This window comes from Bos javanicus, chromosome 3, assembly GCF_032452875.1.
Source record: "Bos javanicus breed banteng chromosome 3, ARS-OSU_banteng_1.0, whole genome shotgun sequence".
In the NCBI taxonomy this organism is placed as follows: domain Eukaryota; kingdom Metazoa; phylum Chordata; class Mammalia; order Artiodactyla; family Bovidae; genus Bos; species Bos javanicus.
In genome coordinates, this window is record NC_083870.1 from 65,871,835 (window position 1) to 65,891,652 (window position 19,818).

The 19,818-nt window shown below is 37.7% G+C and overlaps 1 protein-coding gene across 4 annotated transcripts in view; it reads left to right on the forward strand.

Annotated features, from left to right (window-relative positions):
* The first annotated feature begins 5,495 nt into the window (after positions 1-5,495).
* The window catches only part of ADGRL4 (adhesion G protein-coupled receptor L4), a 140,774-nt gene continuing 126,451 nt past the window's right edge, over positions 5,496-19,818 (forward strand). For 3 of the 4 annotated variants that reach the window (XM_061411482.1, XM_061411484.1, XM_061411486.1), the window contains exons 1-2: positions 5,496-5,574; positions 6,928-7,077. In XM_061411482.1, coding sequence (XP_061267466.1) covers positions 5,553-5,574; positions 6,928-7,077 — 172 coding nt within the window. In that variant the 5' untranslated portion in view covers positions 5,496-5,552. Of the gene's footprint in view, positions 5,575-6,927; positions 7,078-19,818 lie in introns of those variants that run through there. The other variant, XM_061411485.1, reaches the window with a different exon arrangement.

Consider the following 19,818-nt stretch of genomic DNA (forward strand, 5'->3'; position numbering starts at 1 on the left):
ATTTGGATTGAAAATTCTAAATATTTTTCATTAAAATAAAGACAACAGATCCAAAATTATTCAGTTATCATATTTATTTCTTATGGATATAGACTTTTTCAAGTATTAAATTTTAATTTGATTAAAAAGAATAATCTTAAAACTCTGAGCATCATTAAATACTTCATGCTTACGTTTTGTTCTCCTGTATTTTCTTGATAAAAAGTAAATAAATAAGCTTTTTTTAAAAATAAAAACACATGTAAAGGAAAAGTTTGGAGAATATTTTAATTGCATTTTAGCTATTTTTTGTTAATTGTTAAGCAAAACATAGAGAAAAATAATATTTTTTTAAATCAATGCCTTTTATTATCTTTAGTATAAAAATTAAGAGTAAGCATGTGCAGATGATCTATGGAGCAAACTAATTTATGATAGCAATTTTAAAAGCAAGTACTGTGTTTCAGTATGTAACTTGTCTCTGGAAATAATATATTTATACATTTACATCTTTGAAATGATGAGTACACTCAATGACTGCAAATGATAAGTATGACGCAATGACTTTGGAAAAACTAGCTTTCCACCAATGGATTGGGTCATTGGAATAGCTCAAATTTTATCTTATAAAACCAGGTTTGTTACTTTTTCCCCTTCAAAGCCACTCTTCATCCCATCTTTCTTCTTTTTGTGAATTTCAGCTGTGCTTTCTGTTTCTGTTCAGACATCTAGAAGACATTCATACTCTCTGTCTTAAACCTATCCCTCAGCCTTAGCAAGTCCACCAGATGTCAAATTCCTGTAATTCTTTCTCCAATCTGTCCCTATCTCCCCAACCTGAATATTCCTACCCTGGTTAAGGCAGTTGTAGTTTTTTTCCTGGACTACTCTGGCTTCTCAGCCTTTGATGTCTCCATAACATCCCTCATTCAGACTGCTGCCAGAGTTTTATTCACTGAATCACTGTCTAGCTTTAAAAAGGAAAACAAAACAAAAAAAAAAAAAGGAATCTTCAAAGAAAATGAATCAACAGCAGAATAAAGTCCAAAAGTCATTTTTCATGGTATTTAGGGCATTTAGAACACCTTTCCAGTCTCCCTGAGTAACAGTAACTGATGACTACTCATTTTTGCAGTAGCCACTATATAAAGAATATGGCAGGGTGACTGAGAGCAGTGGTTCAGAAACAAAAGAGCCTGGGATTGACTCTAACCAGTCACTTAAGACGCTGTGTGTGATTTGAAACAAATCATGCAACACTTCTGTTCCTCATTCATTCTGGGACCATAATCAAGAAAGTTTTGCAGGAATAGAATTAAGCTAGAAAAGGGTTCAGGAAAAGAATTGAAAGTCAAGGAAATATGTCTATATATAGTATAGTAGTATATAGTTCCGTCGCTCTGTTGTGTCCGACTCTTTGCTACTCCATGGACTGCAGCACAACAGGCCTCCCAATCCATCACCAACTCCAGGAGTTTACTCAAACTCTTGTCCATTGGGTCGGTGATGCCATCCAACCATCTTATCCTCTGTTGTCCCCTTCTCCTCCAGCATCAGGGTCTTTTCAAATGAGTCAGCTCTTTGCATCAGGTGGCCAAGTATTAGAGTTTCAGCTTCAACATCAGTGCTTCTAATGAACATTCAGGATTGATATTTAGGATGGACTGGTTGGATCTCCCTGCAGTCCAAGGGACTCTCAAGAGTCTTCACCAACACCACAGTTCAAAGCATCAATTCTTCAGCGATCAGCTTTCTTTATAGTCCAACTCCCACATCCATACATGACTACTGGAAAAACTGTAGCCTTGACTACACAACCTTTGTTGGCAAAATAATGTTGCTGCTTTTTAATATGCTGTCTAGGTTGGTCATAGAATTTCTTCCAAGAAGTAAGAGTCTTTTAATTTCATGGCTGCGGTGACCATCTGCAGTGATTTTGGAGCCCAAAAAAATAAAGTCTGCCACTGTTCCCACTGTTTCTCCATCTATTTGCCATGAAGTGATGGGACCAGATGCCATGATCTTCGTTTTCTGAATGTTGAGCTTTAAGCCAACTTTTTCACGTTCCTCTTTCACTTTCATCAAGGGGCTCTTTAGTTCTTCTTCACTTCTGTCATAAGGGTGGTGTCATCTGCATATTTGTGATTATTGATACACTCCCAGCAATCTTGATTCCAGCTTGTGCTTCCTCCAGCCCAGCGTTTCCCATGATGTACTCTGCAAATTAGTTAAATAAAGAGAATGACAATATACAGCCTTGACGTACTCCTTTTCCTATTTGGAACCAGTCTGTTGTTCCATGTCCAGTTGACCCGCATACAGATTTCTCAGGAGGCAGGTCAGGTGGTCTGGTATTCCCATCTCTTTCAGAATTTTCCACATTTTATTGTGATACATACAGAAGGTAATGGCACCCCACTCCAGTACTCTTACCTGGAAAATCCCATGGACGGAGGAGCCTGTTAGGCTGCAATCCATGGGGTCACTAAGAGTCGGACACGACTGAGCGACTTTACTTTCACTTTTCACTTTCATGCATTGGAGCAGGAAATGGCAACAACTCCAGTGTTCTTGCCTGGAGAATCCCAGGGACGGGGAGCCTGGTGGGCTGCCGTCTATGGGGTCGCACAGAGTTGGACACGACTGAAATGACTTAGCATAGCATAGCATAACATAGCATACAGTCAAAGGCTTTGGCATAGTCAATAAAACAGAAATAGATGATTTTCTGGAACTCTCTTGCTTTTTCAATGATCCAGCGGACGTTGGCAATTTGATCTCTGGTTCCTCTGCCTTTTCTAAAACCAGCTTGAATGTCTGGAAGTTCACAGTTCACGTATTGTTGAATTCTGGCTTGGAGAATTTTGAGCTTTACTTTTCTAGCATGTGAGATGAGTGCAATTATGTGGTAGTTTGAGCATTCTTTGGCATTGCCTTTCTTTGGGATTGGAATGAAAACTGATCTTTTCCAGTCCTATGGCCACTGCTGAGTTTTCCAAATTTGCTGGCATTTTGAGTGCAAATTTGGCCTTGGAGTACAGAATGAAGCAGGGCCAAGGCTAATAGACTTCTGCCAAGAGAATGCACTGGTCATAGCAAACACCCTCTTCCAACAACGCAAGAGAAGACTCTACACATGGACATCACCCGACAGTCAACACCAAAATCAGATTGATTATATTCTTTGCAGCCAGAGATGGAGAAGCTCTCTACAGTCAGAAAAAACAAAACTGGGAGCTGACTGTGGCTCAGATCATGATCTACTTATTGCCAAATACAGACTTAAATTGAAGAAAGCAGGAAAAACCACTAGACCATTCAGGTATGACCTAAATCAAAACCCTTACGATTATACAGTGGAAGTGAGAAATAGACTTAAGGGACTGATAGAGTACCTGGTGAACTATGGACCGAGGTTCGTGACATTGTACAGGAAATAGGGAGCAAGGCCATCCCCAAGAAAAATAAATGCAAAAAAGCAACATGGCTGCCTGAGGAGGCCTTACAAATAGCTGTGAAAAGAAGGGAAGCAAAAAGCAAAGGAGAAAAGAAAAGATATACCCAATTGACTGCAGAGTTTCAAAGAATAGCAAGGAGAAATAGGAAGCCTTCCTCAATGATCAGTGCAAAGAAATAGAGGAAAACAATAGAATGGGAAAGACTAGGTATCTCTCCATGAAAATTAGAAATACCAAGGGAACATTTCATGCAAAGATGGACACACTAAAGGACAGAAATGGTATGGACCTAACAGAAGCAGAATATATTAAGAAGAGGTGGCAAGAATACACAGAAGAACTGTACAAAAAAGATCTTTACAACCCAGATAATCATGATGGTGTGATCACTCACCTAGAGCCAGACATCCTAGAATGTGAAGGCAAGTGGGCCTTAGGAAGTAGCACTACGAACAAAACTAGTGGAGGTGATGGAATTCCAGTTGAGCTATTTCAAATCCTAAAAGATGATGTTGTGAAAGTGCTGCCCTCAATATGTCTATATATAAGTACATAAATTATTGTGATTTGTGTCATTGTGATTAGTTTTGGGTGTTGCTCCACTAGTTTATTGGGCTTCCATAGTGGCTCAGACGGTAATGAATCTGCCTGCTATGCAGGTGCCTTGGGTTTGATTCCTGGGTCTGATTCCTGGGTCAGGAAGATCACCTGGAGAAGGGAATGGCAACCCATTCCAATATTCGTGCCTGGAGATTTCCTAGGACAGAGGAGCTTGGCGGGCTACAGTCCATGGGATCACAAAGAATCGGACAGGACTGAGTGACTAACACTCCACTAGTTTATTTTGATCTTTTTGGAGTCCAAGGGCCACAGCTTGTTCATCTTTGTGAATACAAAGTAGATTCTTAACATGTTTGTTCAATTAAACAGAACGCATATGAAATATGACAAAGGTGTGGCCAACTGTTAAAAGGTGAAATGACTGGTGTCTGAGACACAAAGATCGGTCAGTTCTTTATATTACTTTAGCGAGGTGTAATTTACATGTGATAAAATGCACAAATTTTAAGAGATGACTTCTGACAAACCCATGCATTTAGGTAACCACCATACCAATCAAAATGCAGAATATTCCCATTATCTCACATTTCCCTCTGTGCCTCCCTGCAGTCAATCCCACACTCCACTCCAACCTCGAGGAACTACTTATCTGCTTTCTGTTTTACAGATCAGCCTCATCTGATAGTTATGTTTAACTTTTACACGAAAACTGTTTCCTTGTTTCAACCTAAATGATCTGAATCTATGTAATCAACTCATATATAATAACATGAAAGGAAAGCTATATATGATGCACCAGGGGTTCAGGAGAGGTGACTGGTGAGCAGAGGGGTAAATTTTAGCTGAAAGTTGAAAAGATGATTTTGTACTTCGTAGACATTTAATTCTTGACACTTGTGTTTTGGGTTTGCTTGGTTTTTACTCATTTTAGACACAAGCCTAACCTGTAGGCAAGATAGAGTACTTTTTATTCTTCACTATGGAACCCTGAGTTCCCCCAAGGTGCAGACTGAAAGCTGGAAATCCAGGCCCTGTCGTTTGGAGCCAAGTTTCCAGTCCACTTCTAGACCCACAGTTCTTTAGGGAAAAGTTTTAGTGAAGGGAGGGGGAAAAAAAAAAGGCGTGTCCTGGGAATTGAGGTTGTAGGAAGGCGCCCCTGAGATCTAGGCAGTTCTGGAAGTTCTTTTGGGGGTACGCTCCGCAGATATCTGGGGCGCATTGACTTTGAGGTCTACACCCTGGACTCTGCGCCCGGGGACGGGGCAAAATCCCTCCGCAGACTCCGCGGAGCGCACGGGGTTGGCAGCCCCGCGGCCGGCAGGAGGTCAGGGTAGCGTAGAGACCAGGTCCGGACATGGCCTGCAGACTCAGCGCTGGACACACGCACTTACACAAAAGAGGCCGGAAAGTGGCGGGAGGAAACGTCCGCGTCACGCGGGCCGTAGCCAGGAGTTTGGCGCGCCCGCCCCGCCGCGTCCCAGGTACTCGGCCCGCCGGTCTCATCGCTCCGCCCGCGCCTCCGACACCGCCACCGCCACCACCGCGGCGCTGCCAATGAGACTCCTCCCGCTTCTAGGTAAGTGCCGGTGCCCAGCGGCCAGGGCTGCCCGGACCAGCACCTGTAGGGAGTATGGTATTTCTAAGATGGTACTCACGGGCCAAGTGCATTTCTCCAAGACTCCTGGGAGAACTGAGAAAGCCCTTCCCAGGATGTTTTTCTCCTTGGCCTTTCAACGCTGGGGTTCGATATTCAGTACCCAGGGCCTAAGTCATCTCTTTGTTCCTGCTGACCAAGTCCCCAAAGTCCCAGACTTTGACCTTTCTTCGGATTGTCCCTCAAAAAATCTGAGAACTTCAAACCATTAACACTTGTGAGAGGTTTCCTGGCCTTGTTTCAAGGGGGACTGCTGGCCCAGACTTTGAGTTTCTTTAAAATCAACATTTTGATGTTACTGTGCAGAAAAATAATAAATCACATCTTTGAAGCCAAATTAATTCTGGTTTAGACACTATATACAGCCCTATGTGAAGCTGGGATTTATAATTGAATGTTTAAGAATCTCTTGTTACCAGATAAGGCCAATTTATCTCGGATGACAGTTTTCAGAATAATGACTTGCATGATTCATAACTGCCCATCTCAAGCAGGCTTGTCTTGAGAAGGACTAGGACAACAATAAAAAAGGAACGTCCTACGCTTTTCCTTATCTTTTCCTAACAGCCCACAAAATACCATTGCCAACTTTGTTTACAAGAACTCTGAAATAAAGGCTTGTACTCTCTTTATGCTGCATGTTGGTGGTGGTGTTTGAATGGCGTCCCGTTTCTGGAAGCTCAGTCTTTGACAAGTACATTGAGTTGGGTTTTTTTCCCCCACTAATGGGAGAAAATATAAAATAAACTTTATTATGAAAAAGGCAGAATTTTGAAAGATCTTTAGAACACAGGAAAAAGAAAAAAAAAAACATTAATTGCATTTGTCCTCCTGGATGATATGATACATTGCTTTTCATTTTAAAATAACACAGATCTGACTTTGAAAAGACCCAGATACTCAGTTCACCTTGATTTCTTTCTGCACAGTCATTCCCAGGGTACGGATATTGTTTTACAGTCATGCAACTACCTTTAAAAGTATCTCACCTCTGGGTGAAAGGTCCAATGATGTTAGAATACTGTTTTCTTTATAAAGCCAGGTTGATTATTATGTTTCAACTTGGTTGAGGTTTACTTGATAAACGTTGAGAATGAAGAAAAGTGTTAATTCCTGCTTGTGTCCTGTTATCTACCTAAATTCTCCTTTAGGAAATTCTCATAAAGTATTTATCTAGATGGGAAAAAAACGAAGCATATTAATGTATATATTGTCAAATTCAACAATGGAAGAAGGTTTTTCTTTTTGAAAAGGTGTATTCTCTACTTTCCTTAGTGGGTTTTTCCACTTTGCTGAATTGTTGCTGCACTCAAAACTGTACCAAGACGCCTTGTCATCCAAATGCAAAATGTGAAATTCGGAATGGACGTGAAGGCTGCTATTGCAACACTGGATATTCAGGAAATGGTGTCACAATTTGTGAAGGTAAACAATGTTTATTACCTCTTCTGTTGTGTATTTTAATATTAAGTTCTGATACGACTGCTTTTTTTCTAATCTAGAAATTAAGTTGTCTTTATACTGCTTGATTTCATGCTATTGGTAAAAAAAAAAAAAAAAGAAAAAAAAAAGCTTAATTAACTAAACAATAAATTTGAACTTCACAGATCAAAATTTATACTTGATTATGGATTTTTGGTGTTTCCATGCATATCTTATTGGATTGGTTAGAAAGTAGTTCCATAAAATGGCATAGAAAAATCTGAATGAACTCTTGGCCAATCCAATAGTTTGGGTAGATTGCCCTTGAACTTAAGCTGGAAAACTAGATTGCAGAGAGTAAAGTCAATACTTTTAGGGAAAAAAGCACAGAGAATTCATGAAGACCAGGCTATATCCATATGTGATACATTTAGAAACCTTCTTAGTACTTGAGTATCTAAATTTGAGAATACCATAAAGAGATTCAAATTTTTTCTCCTGTGTCCTCTAGACATATACCCTGGAGAGAGAGAAAGAGAAAATTTTGAAATATATTCTGTTCTGAAATAGTAGATCTCATTTATGGAACTTTAGGCTAGAGCCCGGAGAAAGAACTCCAGGAAAGTTCCTTTGAGGTTATAATTTAGCCTGTTGGCTTAATGAACAGAACACCACCTGATAATCAAATTTAAGTGATTTCTTATCTGTGGTCTCCATCATTATCATGCCTCTTCTTTCCTCAGTCTTTACTCAATCTTTATTCTCTCTTTCATTTTTAGTAGAATCTAGTTTAACTAGGTCAATAGGGCAAAATTCTCTGTAGAAGAAAGCAAGAAAAAAAAAAGTTCCAACTTAGATAAATTAGTTTTAAAATATAATTAAATAGCAAGTTCAGATTAGAACTTTGTGGTATTATACTCCTTAATGTATTTAAGATAAAATGAACGTCTTCTAATTAAGCCAGCATATTGTACATTGTTAATATTGTGTGTGTTTGCATATAGCATAAACTAGTTGCATCTTATGATTCAATTTGATAGGCTTTTAAAAAGATTAAATGTGCAGTATATAGTAAGGCCAGACCTCATCATAATTAGTTTAATGTTTAAAAAATGTGCAGCAAAGCTACAGTTGCTTAATGGTACATTAGATCAGGCATTTCTACTTGTATATACAGCCAGGATTTGTAATTTACTATTATATAAGCACTACAAAACTCTTTCTGTAAATAATCTTGAATTTTTACTGTGTATTTAATTGAATGGCATTATGGCAAGTTGATAGTTGAGTGACCTTCAAAATATGGCATCAGACATATTAGTGTGTTTTTCCACTAATCATTGCGAATTGTACCAGAGTACTTTATAAGCAGTGTTGCCTTTTTGTTGTTTAGATACTTTTCAACTATCATGATTACCATCATTAACATCAGTAATTTTTCACAATTTGGACCCTCATCAGTCAACCAGTTCATAATCATGTTTTTAATGATTTCTTTTGAAAACACGTCTTCCATTATCCAATGCAGTTGTTTTTTCCTCCTGCAGTTAAGTCAATAGCCAGCTGAAGGGGAGAAAATATTTTCCATTGAAAAATAAAAATATATCAAGACCTTTGGCACTGCACTTCATTTTTAAACAGAACACAGTTTTTAATGGGGATTTTTTTCTTTTAAAATTCTTAAATTCCCTTTTTATTTAAAGAATGGTACATATTCACTTGTGTTGATATTCACTATTTGAGGTTTATAATATCCTCTTAAATTGTTCAATCAGTGATTTTAATCTTTTTCACCTTTTATTAATTCATTGACAGATTTCACACTTTTTTTCAGTAAATACATTTACTCTGATTTTTGGAATTAAAACATTTTTAACTTCTGAATCGTCTAGGTTATATTTTGGGCATGAATAATCTTGTTGCCTTTTTCTCATCTCTAAAGAGTTTCTCATTTTTCCTTATTTTTCTCTAAGATTGTTAGTAGACCACTATGAAATCACTGGACAGAATTTTTGTTACAGAGGATGCCTACATTTTGAGCAATTAAAATTGTTGTTTCTTGGCATTATAAATATCATCTTCATTCCCTGATAGCTCAGTTGGTAAAGACTACGCCTGCAAAGCAGGAGACCCCAGTTTGATTCCTGGGTTGGGAAGATCCACTGGAGAAGGGATAGTCTACCCACTCCAGTATTCTTGGGCTTCCCTTGTGGCTCAGCTGGTAAAGAATCCGCCTGCAATGCTGGAGACCTGGGTTGGGTCCCTGGGTTGGAAAGATCCCCTGGAGAAGGGAAAGGCTACCCACTCCAGTTTTCTGGCCTGGAGAATTCCATGGATTGTATACTCCATGAGATCACAAAGAATCGGACACAACTGATTTTCACTTTCATTATCTTTATAAAATTTGTCTCCCTCAAAGACCTCCCAAATAAATATCATGATAATAACCCAACCTTACTCAATGTATTCTGTTCCAAGAGCTAGTTTTGAGTAAGTTATTTAGACTTTGGATTACACAGTCCCATAGAAACTAGTCTTAATAGTAGTGATTTTGCCTCATTAATTATCTTTTTATTAAATAAGTACTTATTATATTCATCATTATCATTATCACCATCATCATTAGGATAGTTAATATCTACTGTGCACTTAGTACACGATATTAATTAGCATAACACCTTCATCCATTATTATTCCCATTTTATCTACAAGGAAATAGAGTCTTAAGAAATTTAAGTGAAAATCTCAAGTGACACAACAAGTAAGTAGAAGAGCCAAGATTTGAACCCAAGGCTGTCTCATCCCAGTGCCTGTAATATTATTCACTGTGTTTGACCATAAGGCCTCTGCTTATCAGATACTGCTCTGCCCTTGGGTTAAAATTATAAATAGGAAATTGATCTTGATTTCTAGTATATCTGAGGTCAGTCACAGAAGTATATTAATAATTTGACACAATGTTATAAAAGGTATTAGAAGAGGTAAATTTGAAATGTATAATCAACTACAAGGAACTCTGCGAGTGGAGGTGACATTTACACTCAGAATTGAGAATAAATTTGTTTTATTAAGATCAACTTAATAAAGACAGACTTATTAAGGTGAGCTTCCCTGGTGGCTCAGTGATAAAGAATCTGCCTGCAATGTAGGAGACCCAGGTTCGATCCCTGGGTCGGGATGATCTCCCGGAGAAGGATATGGCAACCCATTCCAGTATTCTTGCCTGGAGAATTCCATGGACAGAGGAGCCTGATCGGCTACAGTCCATAGGGTCACAAGGAGTAGAACATGACTGAGCAACTAACACACACATTAAGATCAACAAAGTGACAAAGAGAAGTCAGGCAAAAGGAATCAGCGGTACCAAAGGCCTAGAAGTTGAACATGTGTTTTGTTTGCTTGTTTGTTTGTTTTAAGGACCTCCAGTTATTTCATGCTGACTATATATCACAATATATATTAGTTGAGGGATCAGTGGAAATTAAGTCAAGATGTCAAAGGTATGGACTTTGTTCTGTTAACCAAAAAAGAACCACTGGTAGATATTAAGTAGCTGAATTACAATAATAAGACTGTTGATATTAGAAAGATGACTCCCTTAGGTAAAGTAAGAATGGATTAGTGAGGGTCAACCCACAAAAGGCCATTTACCCAACCTGTAAAACCAATAATACTTTATTTGTACAGTTCATTGTAGTTTATACTGCTTCTACCCAGTTTATCTTTAATTCTTATATCAAGCTTTTGAAATATAAACTACAGATGCTGTCTTTACTGACAAACACCAATATAACTGGTTATAGCTATTAATAGCTTCTGTTGAGCTCCATGCTACAGCCTTTACATATGCGAGAAGTAGGACTCTGAAAGCTTAAGTGAGTTTTCCAGGATCCCAGGGCTAATGTGGTAAACCTAGAACTCAAACCCTGAAATCTCAGCCTTCTCTAGATTACCAGAAATGTCAGTGTATTACCAGTCACCTGACATAATCCAGGCAGTACAGATTTTTAAATCAAATTGTTAGAACAGTATAATTTTAACCAGAGTTTATTTATTACCACTTTATTGAAGTATTAATGATAATTTATTTACACACGTATCTTTATGCTGACATGTAAGTACATTTTAAGATAGGAGGTGAAAAAGATTGTGTAGAAATTTTGGGGTATGTTTAAAGGCTATTGAAATTTTTGATATTTAACTCTAAAATGTAGGTGATTTTAATTCTCTAAATATATATTATTATTACTCTTCCTTATGGTTCTCAGTACATTTTTGGTTACCTTCTAGTGCACAGTAGTTTACAAATATAGGAAGTTAAAGATCCCTCCTATCCCAGGTAGTGATGCTATAAAAGGGAAGAAGGTAGGGAATGGCTGAAATAATCTTTGGGTACACCTAAAACACTATTGCTTGAGTTGGAATAAACTGAGTTGTGAGAAGGAAGAAGCAGGAGCAAGGTGGAGGATGCAGTTCAGTGCATGTTTGGGTGAGAGGATGGGGTTGGGGTAAGAAAATAGTCTCTACTCTCGTATCAGCTTACTAAGTGGGGCAATATTTTTGGAAGTTTCGTGTAGTCAGAATGGGTAGGAGGAAAACACTTGCCCCAGCTAGGAAGAGGAAGGGTCAGGAAGGATGTAATTGACTGCTTGTATGCATGTATAAAACTTTTTCACAGCTCGAGACATGCTATTATGAACCACATCACAGGCACTTTACAGAAAATAATGAAGTCTTGGTGCCCCACTCAAGGAGACACACTGTATGATTAAAAAGTAGTTTTTCATTATTATCTAATAACCATATGTATGCTTGTAAAATTCAACTGGAAGAATATCATAATAAACTAGAGAGCAGTATCAGGCTGGTAAAGGTAGAGAGAGCAGTGTGACAATAGCTATCTAAGAGCAGAATGTGGGAGAAATATTAATTAAAATAGTCCACTAACATGAATCTGCCCAGGATAAAATAGAAGTGCTGAGAACATATAATTGCTTCCATAACAATTTTTTTTTTCAGTAATAAAGAGGAAACTCATCAAAATAGGCAAAGCAACAGTCATCAAAACAGATACAAAGCATGCAAAATGTATGTCGTGCACATGCACATCGGTTAACACAATTAGGTATACTCTAAACTATGTCCTACAAATAATAACAGTAGTTATAAATATTTAATGAAGTAATAATGTGTGTAATAGAAATGTGACTAGAAAAATAACTCTTCTTTGCTCACATCTCAATGATATTTCATATTTAATAATGATACATGCACATAGTCGTGGCTCTATGATGTGTATATATATATACATATATATCTTTTGTCTTTTATGAGGTATAATTATATTCTGCATGTAAGCAATTTTTAAGAACAAATATGCTGAACAAGCTAATGGGTGTCATTCATTTCTCACCCAAGTAAATATCATTGTAAGATGGTTCATTTATGAAAATGATGCTATCGGTGCTCAAAACTGTTCTCGGACTTCTATTTATAATTTATATGTATGACGTCAATTGAATTTAAATTATTCAATTATATATTTATTTTTTTCCTATCCTCAATGGCAGTGAGATTTTGAGAGGGAATGAGATTTTTGAGAGGGATTTTGAGGCAGTGAGATTTTGTTTAATTTCCAGAAACAGCTAAGAGAAACTTTAGCCAAATCTGATGGGTAAAGTAAAAGATTAGTTGCCAAAATGGTGTTAAGAAAATGGTGTGTGGTTATAAATTAATATGAGGTGAAATATTTTTCATGAGTAGCATGGAATGAAGACTTTCTTAATTTTGAAATATTTTGATATTGCATGTAATAATTGCAAGATCACTGTGAATAAATATACTGACATTCAAGTTTTAATTTTCATTAGGATGCTTATGTTCTGTTATTTGTTTAAATATAGATATATAATATTCATGCATTCAATTCATAAACATTATCTGTTCTTCACGAATATAATTCCAAAGGGCATTGTTAATATCTCTAGTTCTAAATGTAACAAAGATAAGCCTAATACATTGATGAACCAGATTCTGTATCAACTTATTTAAAAATGTTTTCACTGATACAAATACTTTATAAAATAAACATTACAATGTAGGACAAAATGTTATAAAATGTGTCAGTGCATTTTTGGGGAAACAGAGCAAGCATTTTCATATATGATAAAGCATCATTATTACCTTTAAAATGACTGAGAAAAAGAAAAATGATTTACTCATTCCAGCAGTTAGAATATTCATTTTGTCCCTGTCATTTTTGAAACTTGTTATGGTTTTGAATGTTTAAAAATCACTACCCTTAATAATTTAATATACCAACATTCTATTTCTCTTACCAAAAAAGATGGTCTGTCAGTTTAGTTTTGCCATGATGAGGCAAATTAAAAAGTCTGGCTACCTAAGTGAGTATTTATTAAGTCAGTTTGGAACAAAAACAAAGAAAATTAATCTTTAAAATATACCCATATTTGCCTTCTGTGGAGATACAAACCCAGAAGGTACAGTGGATCAAAACTGCCTGGATTAGTTTCCACGAGAGAAGTGATTTTTCACAGCAGATTCTGAATCTTGTCTTTTTTGTCTTAAGGCTGCAAATGGGTATCTTTTGAATATTTGATTTTCATTTCTCATCTGGCATAATCAGCACTTCTGGTAGTTCATCTGCAACTTTTCTTATCCTTTTATTTTTATTACTTGGTAGCTCAGTCGGTAAAGAATCTGGCCTGCAGTGCAGGTGACCCGTGTTCAATTCCTGGGTCAGGAAGATCCCCTGGAGATGGAAATGGCAGGCTACATACAGTCCATGGGGTCACCAGGGTCAGACACTACTTAGTGACAAAACCACCACCACCATCACCTTTTGTGATATTAGAGCTTCAGTTCAGTTCAGTTCAGTCGCTCAGTCGTGTCCGACTCTTTGCGACCCCATGAATCGCAGCACACCAGGCCTCCCTGTCCATCACCAACTCCCGGAGTTCACTCAGACTCACGTCCATTGAGTCAGTGATGCCATCCAGCCATCTCATCCTCTGTTGTCCCCTTCTCCTCCTGCGCCCAATCCCTCCCAGCATCAGAGTCTTTTCCAATGAGTCAACTCTTCGCATAAGGTGGCCAAAGTACTGGAGTTTCAGCCTTAGCATCATTCCTTCCAAAGAAATCCCAGGGCTGATCTCCTTCAGAATGGACTGGTTGTATCTCCTTGCAGTCCAAGGGACTCTCAAGAGTCTTCTCCAACACCACAGTTCAAAAGCATCAATTCTTTGGCACTCAGCTTTCTTCACAGTCCAACTCTCACATCCATACATGACCACAGGAAAAACCATAGCCTTGACTAGACGGACCTTTGTTGGCAAAGTAATGTCTCTGCTTTTGAATATGCTATCTAGGTTGGTCATAACTTTTCTTCCAAGGAGTAAGTGTCTTTTAATTTCATGGCTGCAGTCACCATCTACAGTGATTTTGGAGCCCAAAATAATAAAGTCTGACACTGTTTCCACTGTTTCCCCATCTATTTCCCATGAAGTGATGGGACCAGATGCCATGATCTTCGTTTTCTGAATGTTGAGTTTTAAGCCAACTTTTCACTCTCCTCTTTCACCTTCATCAAGAGGCTTTTTAGTTTAGGAGTAGAGAATTTAGTAGCAGCCAGTGCCAGCATTTTCTTTCATTTTTTCCTTTATCTTTCTCTGTTTTTCCCCTCTTTGTCCCCCTTCTCTACTTTCCTTCTTTCCTTTTCTCCAGTCTTTGGAAGGAGGTGCCTTATGATTTTTGTCATTGTTCAGTCACCCAGTCATGTCCAACTCTTTGTGATCCCTTGGACTGCAGTACGCCAGGCCTCCCTGTCCCTCACCATTTCCCAAAGTTTGCACAAGGTCATGTCCATTGCTTTGGTGAGGCCATGTCATCCTTCGGCGCCCTCTTCTCCTTCTACCCTCAATCTTTCCAAGCATCAGGCACTTTTCCAGTGAGTCAGCTGTTCATATCAGATGACCAAAATACTGGAGTTTCAGCTTCAGCATCAGTCATTCCACTGAGTATTCAGAGTTGATCTCCCTTAAGATTGACTGGTTTAATCTCCTTGCTGTACAAGGGACTCTCAGGAGTCTTCTCCAGCACCACAGTTCGAAGGTATCAATTCTTTGGTGCTCCATCTTCTTTATGGTCCAGTTCACACACCTGTACGTGACCATTAGGAAGACCATAACCTTGACTATACAAACCTTTGTCAGCAGAAGAACGTCTCTGCTTTTCAACACACTGTCTAGGTTTGTCATTGCTTTCTAGAGAAGAAGCAAACGTCTTCTTATTTCATGGCTGCAGTCACCATCTGCAGTGATTTTAGAGACCAAAGAAGAGGAAATCTGTTACTGCTTCCACCTTTGCTCCTTCTATTTGCCATGCAGTAATGGGGCCGGGTGCCATGATCTTCAGTTTTTTAATATTCACTTTTAAGCCAGCTTTTTGACTGTCCTCCTTCACACTCATCAAAAGGCTCTTTAGTTTCTCTGCTTCCTACCATTAGAGTGGTATCATCTGCATATCTGAGGTTGTTGATGTTTCTCCCGCCTATCTTGATTCCAGCCTGTAACTCATCTAGTCTGGCATTTCTCATGATGCACTCAGTGTATAGATTAAACAAACAGGGTGACAGCAGACAGCCCTGAAGTACTCCTTTCTTGATCTTGAACTAGTCATTTGTTCCATACACAGTTCCAACTGTTGCTTCTTGACCTGCATACAGGTTTCTCAGAAGAAAGGTAAGATGGTCTGGTATTCCCATCTCTTTAAGAGCTTTCCACAGTTTATTATGATCCACACAGTCAAAGGCTTCGGCATAATCGATGAAACAGGTAGATGTTTTTTTGGAATTCCCTAGCTCAATATGATCCACTAAATGCTGGCAGTTTGATCTCTGGTATGGCTTTTAAGTAATATTTAAAGAATATTTGAAGATTTAGAAATCTATGTCTCAATAATGTTACATCCACATTTTCTTTCATATGTAAAATACTACTAAAAATTTTTGAGGAAGTAAATTTTTTGTAAAACAAATGTATTTTTATACACTCCAAAGGAATTTCTTAGGAAATGAATAATAATGCAAAATTGAAAATGTATGAACTCTAATGTGCTTCTAGATAGCTGTGTAACAAGTTCTTTTTTAAATGAGGTGCCTATTTCCTTGTGACTTCTTGTACTAAATGGAAAATGTAGCCTATTAAAAAATGATGGTCTAAATTAACCCAAGGCTTAAATTTCAGGATGCATGCTTTCTGTGAACTTCATCCAAATAAACAAAACACCTTTGCCAATTTCAGAAATTCTTTTCCTTGTAACTAGAAGTATGACCTCTTTCATCTGTTGTCAAGTAAGGTTACACAATACAGAAAACAACTCGAGCACAATAATTAGGTAGAATGTCCTCAAAACATCCAGTCTATAAGATTACAAATTCTTTTACCATGTAAAAAGAGAAAAATAAAGGAATAAACCACTATAAAAACTTTAAGCTAATATTTTATTTTTAAAAAGAGAAGGAAAAAAGGACTTGTGTCATTTGAGTTTTGCTGATCAACTCCACAGTTTTAAATCTGAAAAGTTCTCTAGTCTAATTTGACAGTGTCATTTTTCAGGAATCATTTTTCTAAGTCATCCTGTTTTCATGTTTATCTCATAGGACAATTATAAGAATGAATGAGATACAAACTAAGAAGTAATCTGAGACCTTGAAGAAGAGTTTAACATAGATATCTGATTTTGGATTTTCCCAACCAATTTATAATGAAATATGAAAATGTTTCTTCATATAGAAGACTCATTTGTTTTTAATTACTTTTTAATCAGTATTAGCTAGATGGATTCATTGCATATTTAGAATCAGAAAAGTAATATCAGATAACTAATGGCAAGAGAATTAAACAGAAATAGTAAAAATCAACATAGAACTTCTGAGTTTGAATATAAGTAATCAAAAAGACTTATTCAAATTTCTATGTTGAATCAATCCTAGATAATACTTACTGAGTTAACATTATAAAAGTATTGACTTTTTTTCCCAAGTGAAGACTATCATTTTCTTTTTTCTTACTGCAGGTCAAAATGTTGATTCTTCATATATATTATATATATATATATATATATATATATATATATATATATATATATATATATATACACACACACACACACACACACACACACACACACACACTGACTTACTGACTTCCTAGGTGGCTCAGCCATAATGTGTCCACCTTCCAATTCAGGAGACACAGGAGACTGAGTTCAATCCCTGGGTTGAGAAGATCCTCTGGAGGAGTAAATGGCAACGCACTCCAGTATTCTTGCCTGGAGAATCCCATGGACAGAGGAGCATGGCAGGCTACATTTCATAGGGTCATAAAGAGTCAGATACTCGGTGAGCAACTGAGCATGTGCACACATGCACACACACATACACACACATGCTCTTATAATATGTGCTACTGATGATAAAGCATCAACAGCAATAAAATTAGATCAGTTGTCATTTTTTGCATGCTAAGTGAACAAGGCAGTTCTACCATCTTATAGTTTCTGTTCAGTTATATCTTTAGGAAATGCTAGGAAATTTAAGGTGGCTCAGACAATGAAGAATCCACATGCAACGAAGGAGACCTGGGTTTGATACCTGGGTTAAGAAGATATCTTTGAGAAGGGCACAGTAACCCACTCCAGTATTCTTGCCTCCATGGACAGAGGAGCCTGATGGGCCATAGTCCATGGGGTCACAAAGAGTCAGACACAACTGAGTGACTGAGCACCGCAGAAGAAATTTAAAGGGCTTTGCAGGTGGTGCTAGTGGTAAAGAAACTGTCTGCCAGTGCAGGAGACATAAGAGATAGGAGTTTGATACCTGGTTTGGGAAGATCCCCTGGAGGGGGAAACAGCAACCCACTCCGGAATTCTTGCCTGGAGAATCCCATGGACATAGGAGCCTGGCAGACTACTGTCCATAGGGTCACAAAGAGTTGGACATGACTGGAGCAACTTAGTACACATACACACAGGAAATTTAAATTAAGTGAAAATTGTACTCTAGATGTGGGATTTTCATATATTGCAAACCTTTTTTGCTTTTCAAGAAAATATTAGTATAAAAAACAAAGAAATTTGGAGTTAGCACCTTTAACATCACAAAGTGACTCACTGAGTCTCAATTTTTTTGTTTTGTTTGTTATAGTTCCCTATTTGTCAGTATTTTTAAATTGCCAATTTCATTTTGCAAAATTGATAATATTTCTTTTGTTCTTGGAATGCCAATTTTCTACAGTCCCAGTTTTAATAAGGCACCAGCATACATTATAGCCAAATCCCAGTCATTTGGAAGCAAATTAACCAGATTATCCATTTTCCCATTATTTCTCTTCTTCCTTATTTGGTCTCTTTAGTGCTTAAATAAGTAACTTCAGATTTACAGCTTATTCACAAAAAGCGTAATAATACTGATGTTAATTTGAGTGCTTTCTCTGAGCTACCTTCTATTCTAAGCACTTTACATGAATTTATAAATTTAATCTTCATAACAACTCTGAAATAAAAGCTCATATTATCCTCAATTTATAGATTAAGTAATTTTCCCAGAGGAAACACATTCAAACAGTCGCCTCTTATGGTCCTCAAACTACTATGTGAGGTAAATCTGCAAATAATGAAATTGAATCTCATTAATAAAAAATGAATTATTGTGGTTCTTCCCCTCCCACCTTGATTCTGCTTTTTTTTTTTCCACTACATTATCAAAACAACTGATAATTAAAAAAAAAATGTGTGGGGTATATATTTATGACACTTTAGGAATAAGTGCAGAGAAGTTAAAACTATTTACAGGCTTTAATGCTGCTGCTGCCGCTCCTGCCAAGTCGCTTCAGTCATGTCCGATTCCGTGTGACTCCATAGACAGTAGCCCACCAGACTCCCCCGTCCCTGCGATTCTCCAGGCAAGAACACTGGAGTGGGTTGCCATTTCCTTCTCCAATGCATGCAAGTGAAAAGTGAAAGTGAAGTCGCTCAGTCGTGTCCAACCCCTCAGGACCCCATGGACTGCAGCCCACCAGGCTCCTCCGTCCATGGGATTTTCCAAGCAAGAGTACTAATATTTTGATGAAATTCATAGACCAGGAACAGTTATTTTACTCCGGTTTATCTATGTCTAAGCCCAGTGAATTGACAATAAAATCAGTGAAATCAGAGAGGATTCATGAGAAGTCTACAAATTAAGAGCAAACTTTCTCAAAGCAGAATCTTGTGCTACAAGTGGGACAGTTCACTGTACACAGAGCAGGCTTCAGTGAAGATGGTGTCTTTTCCCTGTGGTGGTCATATTCTTTCTCTTGCTCAGAAAGGGAGTAGAAACTTGTTGACATTGTTTTCTTAAGGCTATGCAGATTGATCTCTTTCCCACTCGTGTTTGCTCCCAAATGAAGCCAAGAAAATACTCTCAAAGAAAACTTTGTCATCTGCCTGCCATCACTGAGGTTGAAAATTAATGCAATCTTTCTGCCCATTCCCCACCTGTGCTAACTGGAATAATGCTGGAAACGTCCTATGGCACACCCACATATACAGGAAACTCAGAACTCTTGTGCTAAAGAATTTGTAATTGTCTGGCAGACAAAATGTAGGCCAAAATACCTGTGATAATAAACATTGTTCTTTAGTTATAAACATGACGGTCATTTAAGGATAACCAATCATTGGAGA